The 20879-nt window shown below is 38.6% G+C and overlaps 1 protein-coding gene across 1 annotated transcript in view; it reads right to left on the reverse strand.

Moving 5' to 3' along the window:
- HSPA12A (heat shock protein family A (Hsp70) member 12A) overlaps window positions 1-12091 on the reverse strand; it is an 88392-nt gene extending 76301 nt beyond the window's left edge. The window contains exons 1-2 of the mRNA XM_083844140.1: window positions 11927-12091; window positions 8425-8536 (exon numbers count right to left, since the gene is read on the reverse strand). Coding sequence (XP_083700266.1) covers window positions 8425-8536; window positions 11927-12076 — 262 coding nt within the window. The 5' untranslated portion in view covers window positions 12077-12091. The remainder of the gene's footprint in view (window positions 1-8424; window positions 8537-11926) is intronic.
- Window positions 12092-20879: the final 8788 nt, after the last annotated feature.

Here is a 20879-nt window from a genome sequence, read left to right on the forward strand (position 1 = left end):
ACCATAAAATATAGCAGTGCTACCTTATGACATGCTTTTATTACAGTTAATATTTTATCTTGTATATTGTTTCTTTTGCTAAATGCTGATTGTTTTCCTTGCTTATGATAAAAATACAAATTTGAAGTCCTAATTACACACTACAGTAGTTTGGGGAGTAAGAAAAAAAAAAAAAGACAGCTTCACCATGGGGCAGAAACTATTCACCCTCCCACTTGAATAACTTGTGTCAGCTCAGAAATGCACCAGAAGGTGTCTGCTGTTTTTGCCACCTGCAAACTTTTGCCATTCAAGACAATGAAAAATTCTCAAGTAATGACAGGGAATGAATGAATAGCCTCCAGCTCCACATGAATGGGAAAGACCTGACCTTCCCTAAGCCAACATAGAAAATTGCCTGTGTCTAATATATAACTACGTGCATAAACAAATATCGGTAAAAAACTATATCAACAGCTCCTTGTTGCCTTTTGGTACAGAAAAGATTTTCAGAAGCGCAAATTTTCACCTTTTTTCGGAAAACCTCTATTGAAATAAACATCAAAGTTTTCTACAGATAAACATACTTTGTTCTTACTTTTATCAAATACACATTTTGCTTTTCATATCAGTAGTCACACAGATTCCATTTGTTGAAAACTCTAAATGCCATTTTTTTTCCTATGAAACACATTAGCATTGCTGTTTTTCCCAGATGTGTCTTAAGCCAAAAGAGCAACTAAAAAAATTATTTCTTACAAACACTTACAGCTTATTCAGAATCATGTTGCTCTTTTAATCTTTTGCTGGACCTGCTATTGTCTTCATGTTACTAGTTATTTGTAGAGCTACATTAAGATGACTTGGAAATTGCGAAACAGGATTAAATCCTTGTTGTTAATCTTTAAGACTGTAACAAAGCCTATTTGGAGGGCATTCAGAGAGAAGTAAAAATGAATAAGGTGCCTGAGTAGTACATATTTAATTACTTTCAGATAGCAGTGGCTAACTAACATGAGTGTAACTAGCGGTACCTAACATTTGACAAGAATCTAAAAAATATGGAGTCACGTTCAGAGTAGTGTGAGGTAATTTTTTACTACAACTAAAAAAGGTGTAACAGGATGAAGAGGAATATGCTACACACCACAAAGTATTTGAAAATTTTCTTAAAGGCTAGCATCAAGAGGTATAACAGACTGGAAATAACTTTCTGGGCTTAAAGAACAGCTTCATGGCAACCTCTTCAGCTGGTTTAGAAGTGTCCAGTTTTTCCAAGGGAACATATCACACACGTGCTGCCAGAGAATGGCATTTGCTGGGTTCTGGCACACTGTAGCTAACCATACAGCATGTCCGTGCTTCTTGGAAGCTCTAGTTTCACTGCACCTGCATAGATGAAGTGTTGTCCGTGGCCTGAAACTGCTCTGTGCCTGTATGTGAGTTTGGGACAGATAGCAGCAGGGCACAGGTGTGCTCCCTTAGCAGCTCATGCAACCTGTTTCTAGCTGCTGATTTTGTTTTGTTTTCTGGAGGACACTGAGCTCCTTGCCTGTCATGCATCCTTGGAAATTGTGGGGTGTCACCTAGGAAGGAAGAGCAGATGGAAGCTGGCTGCTACTGTCAGCTATTCACCCAGCCTGCAGCCACTCCCCAAGGTCCTATCATGAAAAAAAAACATGGCCTAAGCAGCTCACAAACCTTATGAGATGCCCTGCTTGCACAGTGTAATCAGCAGTCCATGCTCTTTGCAAAATGTCAGACATATAGCTAATATTGACTGCAACTGTGCAAGTTCTTCAATTAACATCTGTATTTAAATAATTGTCTGTAAAACCACAAAGCTGGGATTCTTCTATGGCTCCTAACGAAAGATAAGCTCAGTGGGAGATAAAGTTCAAAAATTTTACACACCTTTGAAAATCTCAGCCAAAATGACCAGCGTGGTTACCTCAGAAACAGCCTCTCTCACTTCACTGTGTAAGAGCTAAGACAAAGCATTAAGCTACCAGCCCTTCATTCAGAAGGGGGAAGGGAAGGAGTCCCAGTTCTGGAATTTGTTTCGCCCCTAATCTTCCAGAACGCAACTGACTGTCAAACCACACCATGACGCTCATTCTTCACACATTAGAATAAAGGAAAATTTCAACAAATGGGGGGAGATGGGGTGTTTCCCATTTAAAACCCTGGCATATTTCTTGCTTTTTTTGGTGCTGTTGTTTGTTTTGCAATGGTTTTAAATTCATGCTGTGGATTATGGGTATGATAATTTTTGAAAAATAAATAAATAGATAAATAAGACAGTGCAATTTTGCAGTATCATTCTCTTCCCACCTTCCTTTTTTTTTTTTTTTGCTTTACAGGAACAGCCAGAGCCAATGCAGAGGGTGCTTGACTCAGCAGTTAATGACCAAAGCAAAAGGTCACGTACAAAAACTTAGCTTGCATGAAATGCTCAGTTTAGCAGTTACTAATAGTTGGCGCTGAGGAAAGATCAGACTCTAAGCACTCAGACACTATTTCTTCTTATCTGCAGTGAGTTAATTGCTGCTTCTTTCTGCACCTCAAGAGAGGCGCTGGCCTCAGATGAAACTAGAGTGCACACCTTTTGAAAGAGTCACATGTATTGACCCAGACTCTTCCAAGTGACCCTTCAAAGGCTGTTCTGTGGTGCTTCTTACAAAGCACATTAGAAGTGTGATCTTTCTTTGATGTCCCTAATTATAAAGCTAATCCAATTCTCACTAAATACAACAACCGTTTCAATATTGGCTTCATCAGGAGTGGAAACATGGAGTTATATTTTACATTCAAAGATGATCTTCTGCTCACAAGGTCATAGAATTTGGAATCTAGAAGAGGCTGAAACCTCTTCAATTCACTCTTACGCTCTTGGGTTTATTTGAAAGAAGCTTCTGTTGTTTTTAAAAGAGTTTATTTGTGGATATATTTAACCAGATCCTTGGGAAAATCAGTCTTGTGCTAAAATTAGGATTCAATGACCCCAAAAGAAAAAAGTTTCTGTAACACTATGCAAAAGTATAACCCACAAGGTTGGTCTTCTGATTAGGTTAGCAGACTCCTAATCTTTATCCAACAATGCACTGCCATCGTGTGGTTCATCACATCAACGACAATATTAAAATACACCTAGGATGCAATAATCCTAGGATGCAATAATCCTAGGATGATTTCATAAATTTTTCATAGCTTTAATTTCTAGGAAGCTAATAAAATATAAACTTTAAGTTTTCAGGTTATTTATTGAAAGCTACACCATTCCATTTTTAAAAAAGGAAGTACATAACTTGATTCACCCTTTGAATTAAAGTTGAATTTTTTTTCAATAAAATTCTTCAAAATGTACTGTATTTTGATTGTTTTATTTTAATAGTGGACTGATTCTAATTCAGATCACTGCCACCCTCCCGTTTTCTTTAATCCAAAAGAGATGAGTTCTTGAAATAATTAAATTTTAATAACCCTTGTATTCCATTGTGATATCCTTTGCAGGAATGCCAACACAGGATTTACCAGTTCTGCTCATGACTACATTGTACACTTAGTATACACAGTACACTTAGCTAATTATAATTAGTTCAAAGATCATCCAGCTGTGACCAGGCAATTTCAAAGTGACTGCCTTTACGTAATATCCACGTTCAGTGTGTGTTTATACAGCTAACTTCATCAATCTCATGTTCAGTTGCTTCTGTGAGTTGAGAAAGAGAAGATGGTCTCCTAGACATGCACTCAATCCTTTATCTTCTAGCAGTACCTTGCTGTCTGAACCCCAAGTGTTCTGCTACGGATCCCAGTGAGCCAACCCACTGAAAGTCCCTCAGGCACTTCCCTTGCATTGCTCAGAGCTCTGGGCTTAGACAGAGCTGCACTAGGAAAGGAAATCTCACGTAGGTACTAATTATGATGAAGATTAAATTTAGGGGAAAGGACTGAAAAGCAAATACTTCTTAGTGCATCTGCTGTTGGATTTATCAACAGAATAGCAAGACCACACCTCAATTTCTGTATTCCACTACTGCCACTTCCTCCCTTTGAAACACTCATGCAAGGTTTCTGGCCAATCCAATGATAAACGGTTGGTAAAAGTCACTCTACTTCTTGTCCTTCCATGCAGACTTTTTTTTTTTTTTTTTTAAACAGCTAAACCTGATAAAAGAAATCCATCTGGCTTCACAGTGCTAGGAAGTCAATTTTGTCCAGGAACGTCAAGAGCCTAATGTAGCATTTTATCTAGGATAGTCTTCTTTAAGAATTTGACTGACATGGGAGGCTGTCACAGGTACAGACTCATGGCTGTAACTGCACAGTTAGAAGCAGGGGGTTGATTTAAAAGGCTGTCTGTTCATGAGGATTGCAGCAGCATCTAAGCAATACTCAGTTTGCTACTTTCAAATAAGAAGCAATTTGCTTGTAGAAGACAGAGTTCAAAGCTCACTCTAGGTATTTGTTATTGCACATCCATGGAAAAAGGTCTTCCTGACCCAATCATGAATGTACTTACGTTATGTCTTGCTATATATATTTCTGATCTAATGTTCATCAGAAATCAAATCTGTTTTCCTTCTGGCATATATATACACACAAATATATATAAAAGTGTAAAATTCATGGCTTTTATATATTCATTTTCCTTTCAATTTTACAGTGCAGCCCTTAGCTGTCATACAGGGAGGACGGATACATTGGAATATCCCACAGGTTGTTCAACATATTCTGTATTACATGCTTCCTATTATTTTCCATAAAACACAGGGTATAAAGAAGCCTTTCGAATTCCCTCGTCTTTCCCACCTCCCTTGGTTTGATGCTTTCTGTGTCACTTTCTACACAAAGCCTTGCAGCTGGACACAGTAATCCAGACGAGGGCGTCCTGTTGCTTTGTATAATGACCGGCCGTCCTGGAGCTGAAGCCAGTTATCTGTGGGGAGGGGGCGGCAAAATAGGACTGTACAACACTAAGATCAGCAGTGCATGTACCACAGGCATGCAAAGGAAGACAAGTAAACTAAGCTAAGGCACCATGCACCCACCAGCTCCTGGGTAAGGCTGGGTGCTCGCTATAACCCATCGAGGTCCCTGTGCTCCCTGGGACCCTCGGCCTGCCTCCAGCCTGGTCCGAGGCCTGTCCATGGGCCTGCTGCCCCAGCCTGTGCTTGGCAGCCCATCACCTTCCCCCGACCTGGCCAAGAAAGTCATCCCACACCTCTCCAAAGGCAGGGGGAACTTTCTGTAGCATAAAAGGCTCAGAGGGAGAGGCGAAGGTTTTGACCCGAGTCAACTGAGCTGCTAAACACAACTTGCTTCTGAGAATTCGAGGCCTAACACGCTGCAAGCCCATGCGTAGTATTGCACCTGAGCCAATTTCTACCAGAGGACAGCTCCGATACCCTTTATGAAGAAGGCTGTACAGAACTGGACACCCCACAGTCATATCATCATCATGAAAAATAGGCCTTTTGTAAAGCGATCTCAAAAACAGCAAGAAGATACAGCCTAAAATATTATGAAATTTTTGGCTCAGGAAATGACTTAAAAAGCTTATCAGGAAATTTGGAGTCCTAGAGAAAATGCCTGCACCTTCTCAAAAGTTTATGACTCACATTACCAACCCTGGGTCTGAGAAAACCCTTAATAAATCACGAATGAAAAATTTTACATCTGAATAAAAGTTTTTTTTTATTCAGTACCTTTTATTACAATAAATTGTTTTGTTTAGTTTAACTTATTTCCTACAGTCAAACAATAATTTAAAGGGCAAAAGCTAGCCATGAAAAAAAAAAAGCTTCACTAGTCCCTGAGAGAAGCATTCTTGTTTAAAATGCAGCAAAAATATTTCAAATCATTCTGTGATAAAAATAAAAAATACTATAGAAAAGGTATATTTTAAGAAAATTATAATGTATATGAATGTTGTACTATTTAAAGTATAAACTACATAGCCATTAATAATATAACAAATTATTGCATTATACAGAAATAATTATTAGAGGTATTTTTAATATTTAAATTCTATTACATTCAATGACTTCCTCATTTAGTAAGAATATCCCCAAACTGGGATAAGTTTCATGTCTTATACTGCTTTCTGCTTCTGTTTTACTGAAGTCAAGGGGAGCTTTTCATTGACTTGAGTAAGAATTGAACTTTACAGATCTAGTCAAAGGGAAGGATCTTAGATCATCTTGATGAAAGATAGGTATTTTGAATTGTTAAGCTCAATTTTTGAGAATTTCTGGTCAACTGAATATCTCAAGGCAGTTATCAAATGAGCAGACAATGTCATACTCATCTCCCTTAAAATATACACTTTACACATTTTCAAGGTTTTTTTTGTTTTATTTCTAAATGAATTTCCTGTCTTACTCTTTGAAATGTTACTGTGCATTGTTAAATAGTTATGATGTTTCATTCCTATGACATTTCATTCCAGATGACCTGCATTTCACCGCTAGAGATACTGGTACTGTATCTGCAACATAGCTTGTGAGGTCCTCTGAGTCCCTTTCAAATGAATTATACCAATTTAAGACAATTGAGTTGACTGATAAAGCACATGGTAGAGCCAGCAAAAACGGTTATATTTGACCAATGAAAAATCATCATTTTTTCCACAATATTCAGCAGGTTCTGCAATTGTTCTCTCAACGGGAGACAAAATGTTAGGTTACAGAACCCTTAAAATTCCCTGCTGGATCTCACAGAATCTGCAAGTCCCACCCCGCAGGGAATGCCACTTTCCGGCAGTCTCTACACATTCCCTGAAAGAGTTCAAATTCTTTACACCAATTGAACGCATTTCTCGTCTCGTTTGAATGGCAGACTGAATGGAGACACTTGAGAGTTCTTGGTCGCAGACATTCTAATTGATCTCTTGGCTGCAGTATACTGTAATTTGTATGGAAATATGCATTTCTCTGTGTAGGCTGTCCTGCAGTGGACTAAGCATAGTCATGTCACCTAACAAGAGCACTTTATGAACCATAATTTTCTCTGTTCAAATTATATCTCTCAACTTAGGAGGTACATGAAGAACCTTTCCATATACACACACACAGGAGAGAACCTGTCAAAACATGTAGCTTTGATAACATTGACTCAAAAACTGAATGCTTAACAAGAGCTCTCTATGAAACAAACGGGGAAGAGGCAAAAAATCATGTTTTCTTAGACTAAAGTGTTTTCCCCACTATCTGTAAGACAAATTTAGCTGTGGCATTTGCACAGCAAATCTCATTAGGTAGGCTGGTAAGTTATGCAGGCAGAAACAGACTTCTAAGGATTGTTCTGCAAAGAGGGGGCATTGGCAGCACACAAAGCACTTCCCTTCCCACTCCCCGTGCTGTGGGATCTGGTGAATCCCCAGCTGTGCTATAAAGCAGACCTGTCAAGTCTCATGCACTGACTCATTCTTTTGTATCACACTCTGTCACTGCCGGCATTGCACATTTTTATATGGCACTACCATGGCTCTCTCCCACTTTTGGATCCCACACATCAGATGCAGGTGGTCAGTCTGATCTGTGATTATCTGACCAGCTGCATCTGACGTGTGGGTCAAGGAGCAAAAGAAAGGTCATGGTGCTGGCACTGCAGCTGGGGAATATGCTGTTTAGCAGGACCCAGTGCTGACGAGCCCTGCTAGAAGGCGTGCTCCCCTCTTAAGGCTAAGTGCTGCAGGACTCAGCTTTTTAATGGCTGGACATATGCTTATCACCTAACCTTTCACAAAAATGTGTGCCCCAGCACGTGGAATCTCACGTGTCTAAAAGCGGTGACTTAAGAGGTCTGTATTATAAGTTTAACTTTGTCATGAGATTTTTGCAAGAAAAAGTAATAGGATGAGAACTTGGAGATCTGGTCAATATTTCCTAAAGAAAGATTTTGTTGACCTTACCTTTTCCCTTTTCCTATATGCTATTATTGGTCATCTCTTAAAACCACAGAAACAACTACATGAATTCTGATTTTTTTTCCTCAATTTACAGGATCTAAAGGCAATAAGTACTTACGGTGAAGGTAACACTTGTGAAATGATTTATACCTACTTCTGAGTCTCTCTTTGTGGCAATCAAAAATTACATTTCATAAATACATGTTTGTGTGCAGTTACTTAAAATGAAAGGATGACTGAGGTTTTAAATGTCATCCACCCAAAAAAAGCACCGTAAACATTTCAGCCACTCTCAGTGGAGAAGGCTGGTGACTGGCATATTAAAAGCCTCAAGGCTGCAGTTATTTACAAACTCTAGTTTGCTAGATTGTTCCATATGTTTAATTCCCTCCCCTTCTCATCATCATCATCCTTCCCACTGCTTTTCATCAACAGGTATGTTAACAAGAAGTTTGGTTATTCCTAACATTTCTGTATCTGGTCTGATGTTTCATCGCCTTTAGAAAGTAAGACCAAGAACAGAGAAATACCTCCACGCAGAGAGCCTCCGTATGGCCACGTGTACCACTGATTCCACAGTGAGGGATGCAGCAGGCTTCCGCTGATGCATGTGACCTTCTGAGGGATTCCCATACAATAACTCTGTATAAACAAAAGTATAATAAATTAGCACCTTTTAAAATTTTTCCTCACAAATATAGACAAAAAGTCCGGCAAAATAAGGCTGAGGGAAAAAAAATGGATAAGATGTACATTTACAATAATTAGAATCTTATTGTTTATTTGATGGAAGAGCTCCCTTTGGCAGAATCTCCATTGACAAACAAAATTTGTTTACAGGACCACATCTGTTGGAACACAGACATCTGCTCCTTAAGGCATTAACTAGTTCATCTTTCACTACAAATGAAAACCACAGTCCTTATATGTAAGGAGGATTTCTGATTGTAAATATCACATAGTCATTCCTATTGCACTGCCTGACTATCTGTTAATAATGTGCAATTGCATTTCAGAGAATCATAGAGTGGCTTGGGTTGGAAGGGACCTTAAGATCACCTATTTCTTTATGTGCTGATCCTTAAGCAACAGCTAGGCTGGAAAATCTTTAGATGTAATGAAACAAAGAAAATGCAGAGATGCAAACACAAAAACACGAGGAAGTATATACAGTCCATCTAATCCAAGTAAGCAAATAAAATTAAACTGAAAATGTCATTTTGTATGTGACAGTGGATAAGACCCAAGCAGACGTTCTGTTTAAAACCTGAAGTACTAATTCGTGCAAATACCCTTTAACCAAAATGTAAGTCTTGCTCTCCATCAGATAACGTATTCAGCACTGGCAATGTGTTGTAGAAAAGATAAGAAAATGAGAAGTCAAATGCTTGGAGCATTCAATATATATATCAAAGACTGGTAGGTATCAATATCCCCTGCCACATCTTAGAAAACTGTATGAGAATTCAGATATGTCATGAATTAGCCCCACATTGAAGCTTCTGTAGCAGTCATTGGTCACACCACTGCAGAACAGAGCATGCATCTGCTCTCTGTATGCATTTTTCTTCTCTAGCTACAGTAGTTTCAGCAAACTGTTATTGACTGCTATTTCTGGTGAAATAAAAAGCTGCAGAGACTGTTCACCCCTTGGCTTTGCCTATGGTCAAATGAACCCATAAGTAAAAACAGCTGTCAGAATTCCCCACCAGGACTGAATCCCTGGTTATCTGTTTCCACCAGACAAGTCGAGCCTTCCTGCTCCCATGACCTCCTTGATTTTATTTGCCATATTCCACCCATAATATCCTACTTGGTGCATTTGGAACAATGCAAATATCTTCACACATGCTACCGTCAGCTATAAACAGCTTTTGCTACTGTTCTTTCGCTAATCCTTAAGGAACTGTACTCTGTCTTCAAAGTGATTGCACTAGTGGAGTCTCAGGCTGCACCCACCTCCCACAGCGTGGCTTTGCCAAAACAAACCAGGTGGGAACAAGCTTGGCATCTTGGCTGTAGGTAAAGTTGTACCCCTGTGTGCAAGGAGGGTTAGGAAGCCTTCATGAGCTCTCCAGAACAAAACCACCTTTCTAAAATCATTTCCCCCAGTTTACTTCTCCTTTCTTAGCTTTAGCTCACAGCTCTCAATAGTGGATCTTACACATCTACTTTAACATCAGTGGAAGTAGAAATGGGATCAACATTTCCAGCTGACATCAGAGTAACGCATCCACACACTTCTACAGAAAAAGGAAACTTTTTGGATTTATTTGGCAGATAAACCATCTCAAGCAAAAATCAGTGTTTTGTACAGAACAGTTACCTTTCAGCCCCTCATTCACACACATTGGAACAGAAAACAAAAGCTCATCCTCACTTCTCAGTCCTCAACAATCTTCTTCAGTATTTCTGGTAAATACTCTTCCCAGTATTTCTGGTAAATTAAGCAGTTCTCTCACTCCAGCACAGAGAGCAACCATAATAAAATCCCATGGTTACCCTTAGCAGTACATTACAATGATGTTAAAAAGGATAACTTTACTTAGCCTTACCTGGCTTCCAGATTTTCAGTCAAAAATAACTTAATTTTAAGGAACAGATTATGAATCTTATTACTGTCCCATCCTAACATGGGGATTCAGAGGTTATACTTCTATCTTTATAATTGATAGTTTATATTATTTTGGATATCCATGCCTTCATTTACTTAATTTCTCCAAGCAACAATGAAAAATCTGATTCATGAAATCTTTCTAATCTTTTCCCTCCTGAGAATTTATTTGGTTTCATTTTGCTGTTGAATGCAAACAGCTGGACAAGAGGGGAAAAAATCGGAGGGAGAGGGTTCTCCAATAGCCAGGATTAATTAGCCAAAGCAAGAGGATGTAAATGCCTCCTAGTGGCAGGTTTACAAATCTGTATTTTGCTTCAGTTGATCCTTAGCAAAATCCATATACACAGGACAGAAAACTGAAAAACAAGAATGCAGAGGCTGCTCTTTGTTTGGGTTTGATTCTAGCATCCTCCTATTCTTTTCCCCCACTCTGTCAAAATAAGGAAAGAAAAGATTCACACCACACAACCCAAATTTATGCTTATTTCCATTTTAAAAGAAGATTCACTGCTATTTTTTTCTTCAGTACTGTTAAGGCTGAACACTCAACTGACCCACTGTGTTTAGGTTTCCCTGAGTGCTTCACAGAGATTTGTTAAAGATATAAAATAACATAGCAAACAATGAAAGAGCTTGTTTCCCCAACCATTTTTGTTGAAAGCTACTTTGTATATGTTCCTATGCAACAAAAATTAAGTTTATGTGTAGGTGTTCCATGTTTTTACAAACTCCACACTCCTTAGTTGTTATAAGATTAAAACAATTTTCTCCCTCAGTAAATGCTTCCCTTGAAAACCACTGGAAGCACATAATTCATCTGTCCATTTATAGCTTCTATTTTCTTCTAGGCACTGAGAAACTGCTGATTGTGATTGTTGTTTTCCCTTTTAAGAAGCCAATGTTGAACAAGTGACAGATAAGACAATTTAATGTTTCAGTGACCACACAGATCAATTTTTTCATTTATTCTGAAGTTTAAAAGAAAAAAGAAAAAAAAAGATAGGCAACCAAGGTACAATAGCAGGGATTTTGTTTAGCAAATTATTCTTCTATACCCAGAAAATTTAACAGGCACTCTCATTAAACCTGCAGGGAGTTTTAAGGTAGCTTTAGTCCTAATATTTTTCAAAAAATGCATTCAAAGATTTTTCCCCTGAATCGTTTTCTTCTCTATGGAATCTATCAGAAAGGTTTGGAGATATAGTACAAGTCTTTAACTGTGAATAATAGAAGAAGAAGAAAGAAAAGAAATGTATTACCACAAGCTGGAGAAGATCTCAATAAAAAGATAGGTAAGTGAACAGGGAACATTGTGTAGTTGCTGTATTGGAACATATAAATGGAAAAATGACATATATTTGGGAAAGTGTTTATATGGAAAAGGTTCAGGATTGGTATCACCTATTAGCACTTACCCACTCAATACAAGTCATTGTAGGGTGACGGACACCTGATTCACTCCTTCCACCCCCTTCATTTCTTCCTGGTTTTATTCCCCGTAGATCTCTGCCTTCTGTCCCTGCGGTGTGCCATCTGATGCGCAACCCTATTAAGCAAGCTAGCATTATAGCATCGTATGTGGGCTGGCAAAGTATGTGTACTCAGCCTCCTCATGCCTGGGTGCTAGCAACGTGACGGCTGCACATTGCACCAGTGTTCAGTGTGAACCTGTATGAAATCTCCTCTAGATGCAACAAACCCTTCTGGAGACAGTAGGGGGCCTTAGGCATCTGACCTGGCTGTCCTCAGGAAGAGTAAGGACTAAGCACACCTACATCAGAACCTCCCTCTTTCCAGTTATTCAGAGACCAAACTCAGATGCCATGGCTGTTTACCACTGTACCTTTTTTTGCTGTCAAGTAAGACAGCACTCAAAGGAAGCTGTGCAGTGATCAGGCTGTCATCCCATAAAAACAGAAACTGAAAGACAGCTAATTAACAGTAAATAGTCAACAGTGACATCCAAAATGCTATCCATAATACTCATTGTTTTTAGCTTACTGAGTACAGGCAAGAAATTTAAAACTTATGCCAAGGAATTTACAGTGACATCCCAAGCAATCTTGCAAAAGTCCTGGAGCTACTATGTTGGTTTATGTTCACAATTTTTTTAAAAAATATATATATATATAGTTTGCATTGGAACAGTTTGCCAAGAGATGTCGTGGAATCTCCTTCTCTGCAGATATTCAATGCCCACCTGGATGGGATCATGTGCAACATGCTCCAGGTGACCCTGCTTGAGCATCGGGGTTGGGCTACAAGATCTCCAGAAGTCTCTTGCAGCCTCAACCTTTCTGTGATACACAACATGAACTCTACTAAAAATAGCATAAAATTCCATCTTTGTTCTCTATGAAACAAAGGTCTTCTACCTTGGAGTGAATCCAGTTCATTTTATTGATAGGAAGTAGAATTTTAAATCCTTGCTTGGTTATCTGTGAGGCTAATTGAGAAAACAGGTCTATACGTATTAATTTTGCCCAAATACTAATTACAAGATTTTCTTTCACGAGCTTAACTGTTATTCTCCTGTTTAAAAACATTACAGAACTTAAAACATGTTAACAACTGTGTTTCTGCAAGTTTCGCAGTGTAACAGAATGACATCACTGTCAGTTCCCTATAAAGAGGCTTTGGTTCTGCTAAATACTAAAAGAAGACTTTATTGCCTCATATACTACTCTTGACCACTTAATTAACTACCACAAAAGCTAATTAATTAGACAGCACAGTCTCTAATCATTCTGGAATTTGTTCTATTATGTTCAGCTGGAATATCCTCTTTCCTCAACAGACCCCCTAAAGTTTAGATGAAGCATTCTGGGTTTTTCAGATACTTAGGATCAGGATGGGAATATTTTAGACTGATTTTATTTCAGATTCTCCCTATTTAACTCTATCTTTAATACAACAGATGTTTCTGTGAGTTTGGAAGGCTTCAGCCCCTTCCAGTGTTAGCATTCTGATTTTTTAATCTACTGGTCAAATTCACAAGCCATGTCACATTGTACAAATAGGAATTAAAGTGAGTACATTTTATTTATAAGGGAGTGTCAATGGCCAGAAAAATAGTTACACAGTTTTTGCAAAGCAGTGGAATACAAAACCATGCATCCTGGAAAGAAAATAATATTAATAGCCTCAATCATTAAATTAGGACACAGCTGTATCTTTTAAATATGGTTACAAATAAGCTCAAGCCTTAACTCTCCATGCATACACCTGTTACAGCTTTTATAGAGACTTTGCACTGTTACTGTGTAAAATAGGACTCAGGAGCTGATCCAAAAACCCAACTGTATATGAACAGAGAAGGATTTAGAAACTTTTTGGGACAGGAATGACCTAACCTTGCCAAAAGCTCACTCTTAAGTCGTAAAGAATTCCAGCAACTTAACTCAATGACTCTCTACTGCTGATGCATCGCAACACGGATATCTTGTGCACAGGAATTCCGTGAAGCACCTTCCCCAATAAACTCAAAAGATTTACCTCGAAAATTTCAAATTGCTTTGGCAACAAGATGCAGCTGGTCTGTAAAGCCAGCCTGTGTGTCGTGATGGAATGAAAGTACCAATGAGAAACAAGCTGATGAATTGGTTTGACTAATCATTAAAACCCATCTAGTATAATCATTTTAGCTGATCTCGTTTAAGTCATTCCGTGAAGCTGCCAGAAGAGTTCAGGGACAGGTCGATCTTCTATTCGCATCATGCAAGGATCAGGCAGATAAAATCCGATCAGTTACCTGAGCATTCTTGCACTTATATGTAATTATTCCCTGTTGTTTTAAAGATTCCATCTGGAGGAAAGAAATCTGTTCTGCTCCTGACCTTTTCAGACCTCATGCCACTGTACTTAGCTTTAACAGATGGATTCTACTGATCTGATATGAAGAAAGAAATGAAAGATTGAAAACATGAGAAGAGTGGAAAAATATAGATTCATTAAAGCCTTGAATCATTGCTAACTGCAGGTCACTGGGTGAATCTTCACTGGGTTCATGGGTCATTGATCAGGACTCTCAGTTTGTTCCTGCCCTAAACTGCAAATGAATTAAGACGACTCTATTAAGAAGGTGACAGGCACTACCTTCCCCTAACGTGCCAGTCGGTGAGAGCAGGAGGGGTTGCCAACACACACTGAATCTCCTAGGTCATGACTATTCCTAACAGACAGCCACAGTCGAAAATAAGTACCAGTTCTGAGCAATATTGAGATCTAGCTTGTGGAAGCAAGAACAATTGCTCTGAGCAGCAAAGATTTCTGTAGAAGAGCAGAATTTTTCCTATTTGTGCAAAGCTTTTCTTCTTCTTCTTGGTCAGACTGAGTAAATAAAAAAAAACTTTTTCACAGATTCACGTACAAAGCATTTCGGTGAACAGAATTATTCTTCATCTGTGCAAAAACACACTGGAAAACTTAATATGAAATAATGAAAGCAGTTCTCAGAACAATACACACTTGAACCAGTTAATCATAAAGAAAGGAAAGAACTGAACTTTTGCAATGTCAATGTTCAGCTTTGGTGTGCTATTTCAGCTTAAGGAGCAAACTGGTGAAGATACATTTCTGAATCTCACAAATGGAGAGGGAATTCAGAGGAAATTCAGAGCGAAACCTGATTCACTGTCCTTTGTTCAATTCACTTTGTCTACTTTATGAAGATCAACTACAAGGCACTACGCTTGGATTGATGGATGCTGCAATTTAATATAACCGTATGTAGTCTGGAGTAGGCTACAGCAGCAGGAATTTCTGGGCACATTCCCAGAACAGTAGAGTAGAAGAAATGTGTTTGTAGAGAAGGGTTGTCTTCCCCACATATCCATCATAAGATTCATGAATTATACATGTGTTTTAGGCTATTTGGTGTGCTGCAATATGTAGATACAATAAAACAGAGAGACAAAGACAGATTTCAATAACTTCAAAAAAATACCATTACCTTCATTGTGTTCTCCATTTTCTTACTGTTTTCTTCATTTGAACAACTTCTCATAACAGCTTTACAGGAACTGCACTTTAAGATGTTAAAAATTTACATTTGATGTGTATTTTTTTTTCAATTTGTATTCTATCACACAGATTATTATTTTTTTCATAGCTCAACAGAAACTAATTCCCTACTCTTTCAGACATACATGTGCTTCTGAAACCTACTGAGGATCTGTATATTACAAGGCAGAAGACATCAAGACAAAGTATATAGGAAAACAGAGGACAGAATGCAGAAAATCGTGATTTGATATTAGCAAATTGGTAATTGGTATTTTTGGTAGTACCTGTGCACATTTGCATAATCATAATGCTCCCATTGGAACTATCTGGCAATACAGTCTTATTGACTGTCGTTATTACCAACCTTCCAAAAACAGTAAACAATTAAAAGAAATGGCTAAAATTCTTTTAGAATGTTTGTAATTAGTAATAAAGAAACAGCAAGCATTTTGCTTCATGTTCTTTGACTCCAAGTATCAATGAAAAATCATATCAAAAGAAAAAAAAAATCCTCTCTTGAAATTACCCAGTAGACTTGCTACCTAGCCAACAACTGTCCTGAGTGCCAAGTTCTTCTTATGCTAATATAATGAAATGTATTTCATTGTACAGTGCAGATCCAGAAAGAAGATCAGACAAGATATTGAGTAACGTGACTCATTATATTTTCCAGTTAAATTCTCTCCCGAAAAAAAATGCATGTCCCAACATTACCTCTTTATTTCAATACTGACCTCTTTTGAGAGGCAGGAATACCATCTTAATAAACTACATAAGAAAACTTTTAAGACTCCCTACATGGAATGTTGTGCTACTATAATAGTTGTCCCCATTGACAACAAATATTTAATAAAATACTTCAATTGTTCATGCTCTCATAAAGCATAACTGCTTGTCAGCTGTCAGGTCCAATTTTATACTGTTTCGTAGCTACAATTTTGCTAAATAAAACAGAAAGGTATTTGTTTTCTCCAGAGCTGAATTTCTTTGAGTTGCCTTTGACTTTTGGATCAGAGATAAGGGCAAAGAAAAAATAAATAAATAAAGTTTTACATCATTAACAAGAAAGGATGCAATTCCTTCCTGTTATAGTCTTCCTGTTTAAACAAGCAAAACTATCATTACATTATGACTACAGCCATCAAGTGATATAAATTCTCTTATTGTTTCCTGTCCTTAATATCATTGAGTGTTATTAACCAGTTGGCTGTTACCATCCAGGTGCTACCTTTTTTCCTCAGCAGTGGTTTCATTCCATAGAAACCAAAGAAATTCCTGCATGTAGTGACTTTTATATAAGTAGGGACTAGCTCAATTCATCTGCTTAAACTGAGAAGTCTGAAAAAGTCTGAAATATAGTAATAAGATCTGAAAAACAGAACATCAACTCAATATTAGGTTCATCCTGTCTCTATATACAAATATATAAACACTGTGCTATTACTTGGTAAAGCATTTTAAAATCCTGAGTCATTTATACCATCATCAGCAGTGTGTTTATGCTTTCGAAATAAAGGGCTATTTTCTCAGTTAACATAAACTAGCATAACTCAGCTGAAGTCTAAGCGCTATTGATTAACCAAGTGAAGATACCCATTAAAAAAGCCAATTCCCCAATATGCTGACGACCTGATTTTACAGTTGCCAGATGTCAAGACACCTAGGACTGGCCAACTATCAAAAGCATGTGGCCACATGTGAAGATGGTCATGGTGCTGCTAAGAAACAGGTGAGGTCAAAGGGAAACCTTTATATTCTGTTTTTTGTTATTGTTTTTAACAAAACACTGCTGTTAATACAGCAGTGACAAAATAGGATTTTAAATATCTTCTAGGCTTTTTTTTCTGAAACATTTCACATTTTTAGGGTTATTAGGGTGTTTTGATGGAAAACGTTAATATGTGTTAATAATAAAGAAGAGGTTTGCAACAGAGAAGTAGAAAGGATTTTATTTGTGGAAGGATCTGCATTTATTCCTCCGTATGTCTTTCTACATTTGGACTGCTCAGTGCCTGGTTTATGGAACCAGTGCTGTTTCTGCACCAGTGCCTAAGGTTTATGTGGGGAGGGGAGGGAGAAGGGCTGCTAATGATCTCTCAGAGATAAATGAAATTGCTGATTTAGTCAAGCTCATTCTTGACCTTGACACAAGACGGGACAGGCAAAGGGAAGAGCTCAAAATAGAGCAAGAGAAAGAAGGGAAGATCAAACGAATGCCCAGGTCTGGCCAAGACCCCCCCTACATTCAGCTAACACCTGGCTGAGTTAGAAAACATGACCAGCCCAACCTTCCTGTTGGAGCCGATTGAAGCTGTCAGCTCCCGGCTTGTCACCCACTGCATCAGGAGGCCCCTGGGCTGCCACAAGAGCCCTAATTAGGCAGAAATGGCACTTCGGCAACTGACCCGCCAGGACCTTTGGCAAAGCATTTAACATCATTAGTTAACATTTTTATTAAAAAAAGTGTGAATGTAAATGAACAGCCAGTGCATTTCAATAGGGTTTGTCGGTGGCATTGCACGCCCCCCCACTCTCCCAACCACACACACACTTTTTTGCATGAATAGTTCACTTGTTTTCTCTAAAGGGGGATGGGGATGCAGAGAATGTTTTTCCAAGGGAACTAGACATGTTCAAAGCACGGGGAAGGTCTTAAACAATCAGGCACAAACTCTTGCCTTTTGGGGAGTGTGTTGGGGAGTGAACAAACAACTAAATGCGACCTTACCTGCAACGTGCCTAAAGGGACATCTGAAAGGGAAAGGATGCATAACCCATACCGCAATAAAGAGACGCACAATCACATATTCATCTGATTGCTCTAAGTACATTCCTTGTATATTTGCTCTTTTCTGCTACATATAACAATATAGGTACCTATCCAGTAAATTTGCAACACTTTGCTGGAGCTGTCAAAAGCTACAGCAAAATAAAAGGATGAATGTCTAGGAATATGCTGTCCTCTTCTTTCCTTATCATTTCTTTAAATTACTGCATTTTATATTTGATAAAACATTATCAAAAATTACCACTCAGGCATATTAATGACCTACCTTAACTGAGCCACCACTGGCAGCAATCTGTATGTGGAAAGTTATTTATTCATACAGATGAATATGCAGCCTTGAGAGAGTTTATTAGTATTTAATTTTTTTCTGCAGGTTCTTTAATGGAAGAGCTTCCATAATACATGAATTCTTGACCAAAATCCTGGCACATTTTTTTGGGGATAAGGGGCACAAGAAAATGAAATAATCATACACACACTTTCGAAGAAAGAAATAGACAGGATGTGGAAGGATGTCCAGTCCTCAGATATTTTATGCCCGTTTTCCATGAATATGCCACAATCCTTTATTTCCCTTAACCCATTAGACTCCTCCTTCCTCCAATGGAGGCTACAAAATATAGCACTGGGGCTGACTGCTCGGGCCAGATAAGGACTATATTACCTCCGGTTTTGGAATTTGTTCCCTCAGTCTGTAATAGACGTATGTTATCAGAAACAGTTGTAGTGGTAAGGACTATTACTTGAACCTTCTAAATCAGATCAAAATAAACCAGATCTTTCTAATAAAGTACTTGGGATGAAGATTTTGGTTCAAATCCCAACTCATCAGACTCACTTTGCAGCCATTGGAAGGTTATCTTCTTTCTCAGTTTCACATATTAGAAACTGAAATAGCAGCTTTGTCCTTTTCTCATGTGTTGACATACTCCAGGGTTCTGGTCCCTGAGCATTCCAAGCCATGTCAATGCCATACCAGGAAAAAAACGTGGCTATGCACCTTTCTCCTGTATATTCAGTTTGCTAAACAAGCCAGTCCCCATCCTCAACCCTGACCTGAGTACAAAAGAAGAAGCACTGCACTCCTACATACCACCTGACAGGGATAACCAGGAGATCATACCTCAGAGTACCTCAGATACCCCACAGATCTCCCGTACTGTGACTGAGACATAGCAAAGTTTGTATCCAAAATGTCAGAATAAAGTTATACCAGTACACGTGTACCCCACATCTGCACAATGTTGGTGGAGATGCGACCAATGCACACAGGCACAAGGTGTATACATGAATATGCTCACACACATAAGGACTGTCCTTTTCCAGGATGAATAAAAAACCTTCCTTAGTAAATGCTTTAGGATCCACAGATTATTCCATATAAGTTCTTGCTGTGTCTGAACATAAACAAACAAGTGCAATCATTCTCTTCTTAAACAAGTATGTGTAGGCTTCAAGGCCACTCTAGAAACATTAAACCAACACGGACTTCTAAATATAGATTTTTAAAGCACAAGACCAAGTCTTGAAATCCCTGTAGGAAGCCTGGCATGATCTCTTGACTCACCTGTAAGAGCAAGAGGGGCAACTTTGGCAGTATTCAAATCATTGCTTACCACTCTATTAATGAAAACAAAATCTGTATCTTTCTTTCTAGAGCAGAAAGAGGAAGGCATAAACATTAAAAATGTATTTGCTGACAATAATCAGATGGTGGCTTGCCTATCCCCACGATGCAGTTGTTCAGAGGTCATTAGCTTAAAAGCAGTATTAGGCACAGGGAATAAACACTCTTTAGGAAGTGTGGAAAAAGCTGAATTGTACAAGGCGCAGAAAGTTGGTAACAGTAAGGTGTCTATATCTGACCCCTTTTCCCATCACATGACTGTTTTCCAGTCTAGTTCTCCAGTACGGCTTCTCTTCTCCCGCTGGAAACCAGAGGGGTGGCTGAAGGGAGAGAGAGATGACAGCTTATCGAAAAGCTCGTGCTCCCTGCCTAGTTTTGGCACATGTTCTGCAGGTGCCTCACACTGTAGCCACAATAGGCTCTGGAAGAGAGGATTCAGACCTGTCAACAGCTACAGGAGGCAACTCCACAGCTTTGTCTTACATGCTAAATTCATTGTCTGCTGTTCTGAACCCTGCAGCACAGGCACCCATTAATGAGATGAGCCCCTTTTTCTCGGTTTGTTCCTCCCTCTGTTTCTCTTGCCTTCCTGTAATGATTTAACTTGATCGTATTGGTTCCTTTCTAGTGGGGATTGCTCCAACGATCAGATAAGATAATTGCCTGTAGAATACTGCTCGGCAACAACTATTACTTCTTTGGCTGAAAATGTCAGAGCAATTGAAAGCTCTTAGTGAAGTTCAAGAACAAGGAGGCAAAAAGAAGCAGCTCCTATATATGGATGTATCTGTGTGTATACACAGCAAGTTTACTGTGGCCAGCTCTCCTGGATGATCGTGCTTTGCGGGCACCTATTTCTGCATATTTTATATTTCCATGACTTTTTAAAGAAGCTAAACTACAAACACACACAATTCACATAAGGATATTTTTTCTCATTTAGTTTGGA

Source organism: Anser anser, assembly GCF_964211835.1.
Source record: "Anser anser genome assembly, chromosome: 7".
NCBI lineage: Eukaryota > Metazoa > Chordata > Aves > Anseriformes > Anatidae > Anser > Anser anser.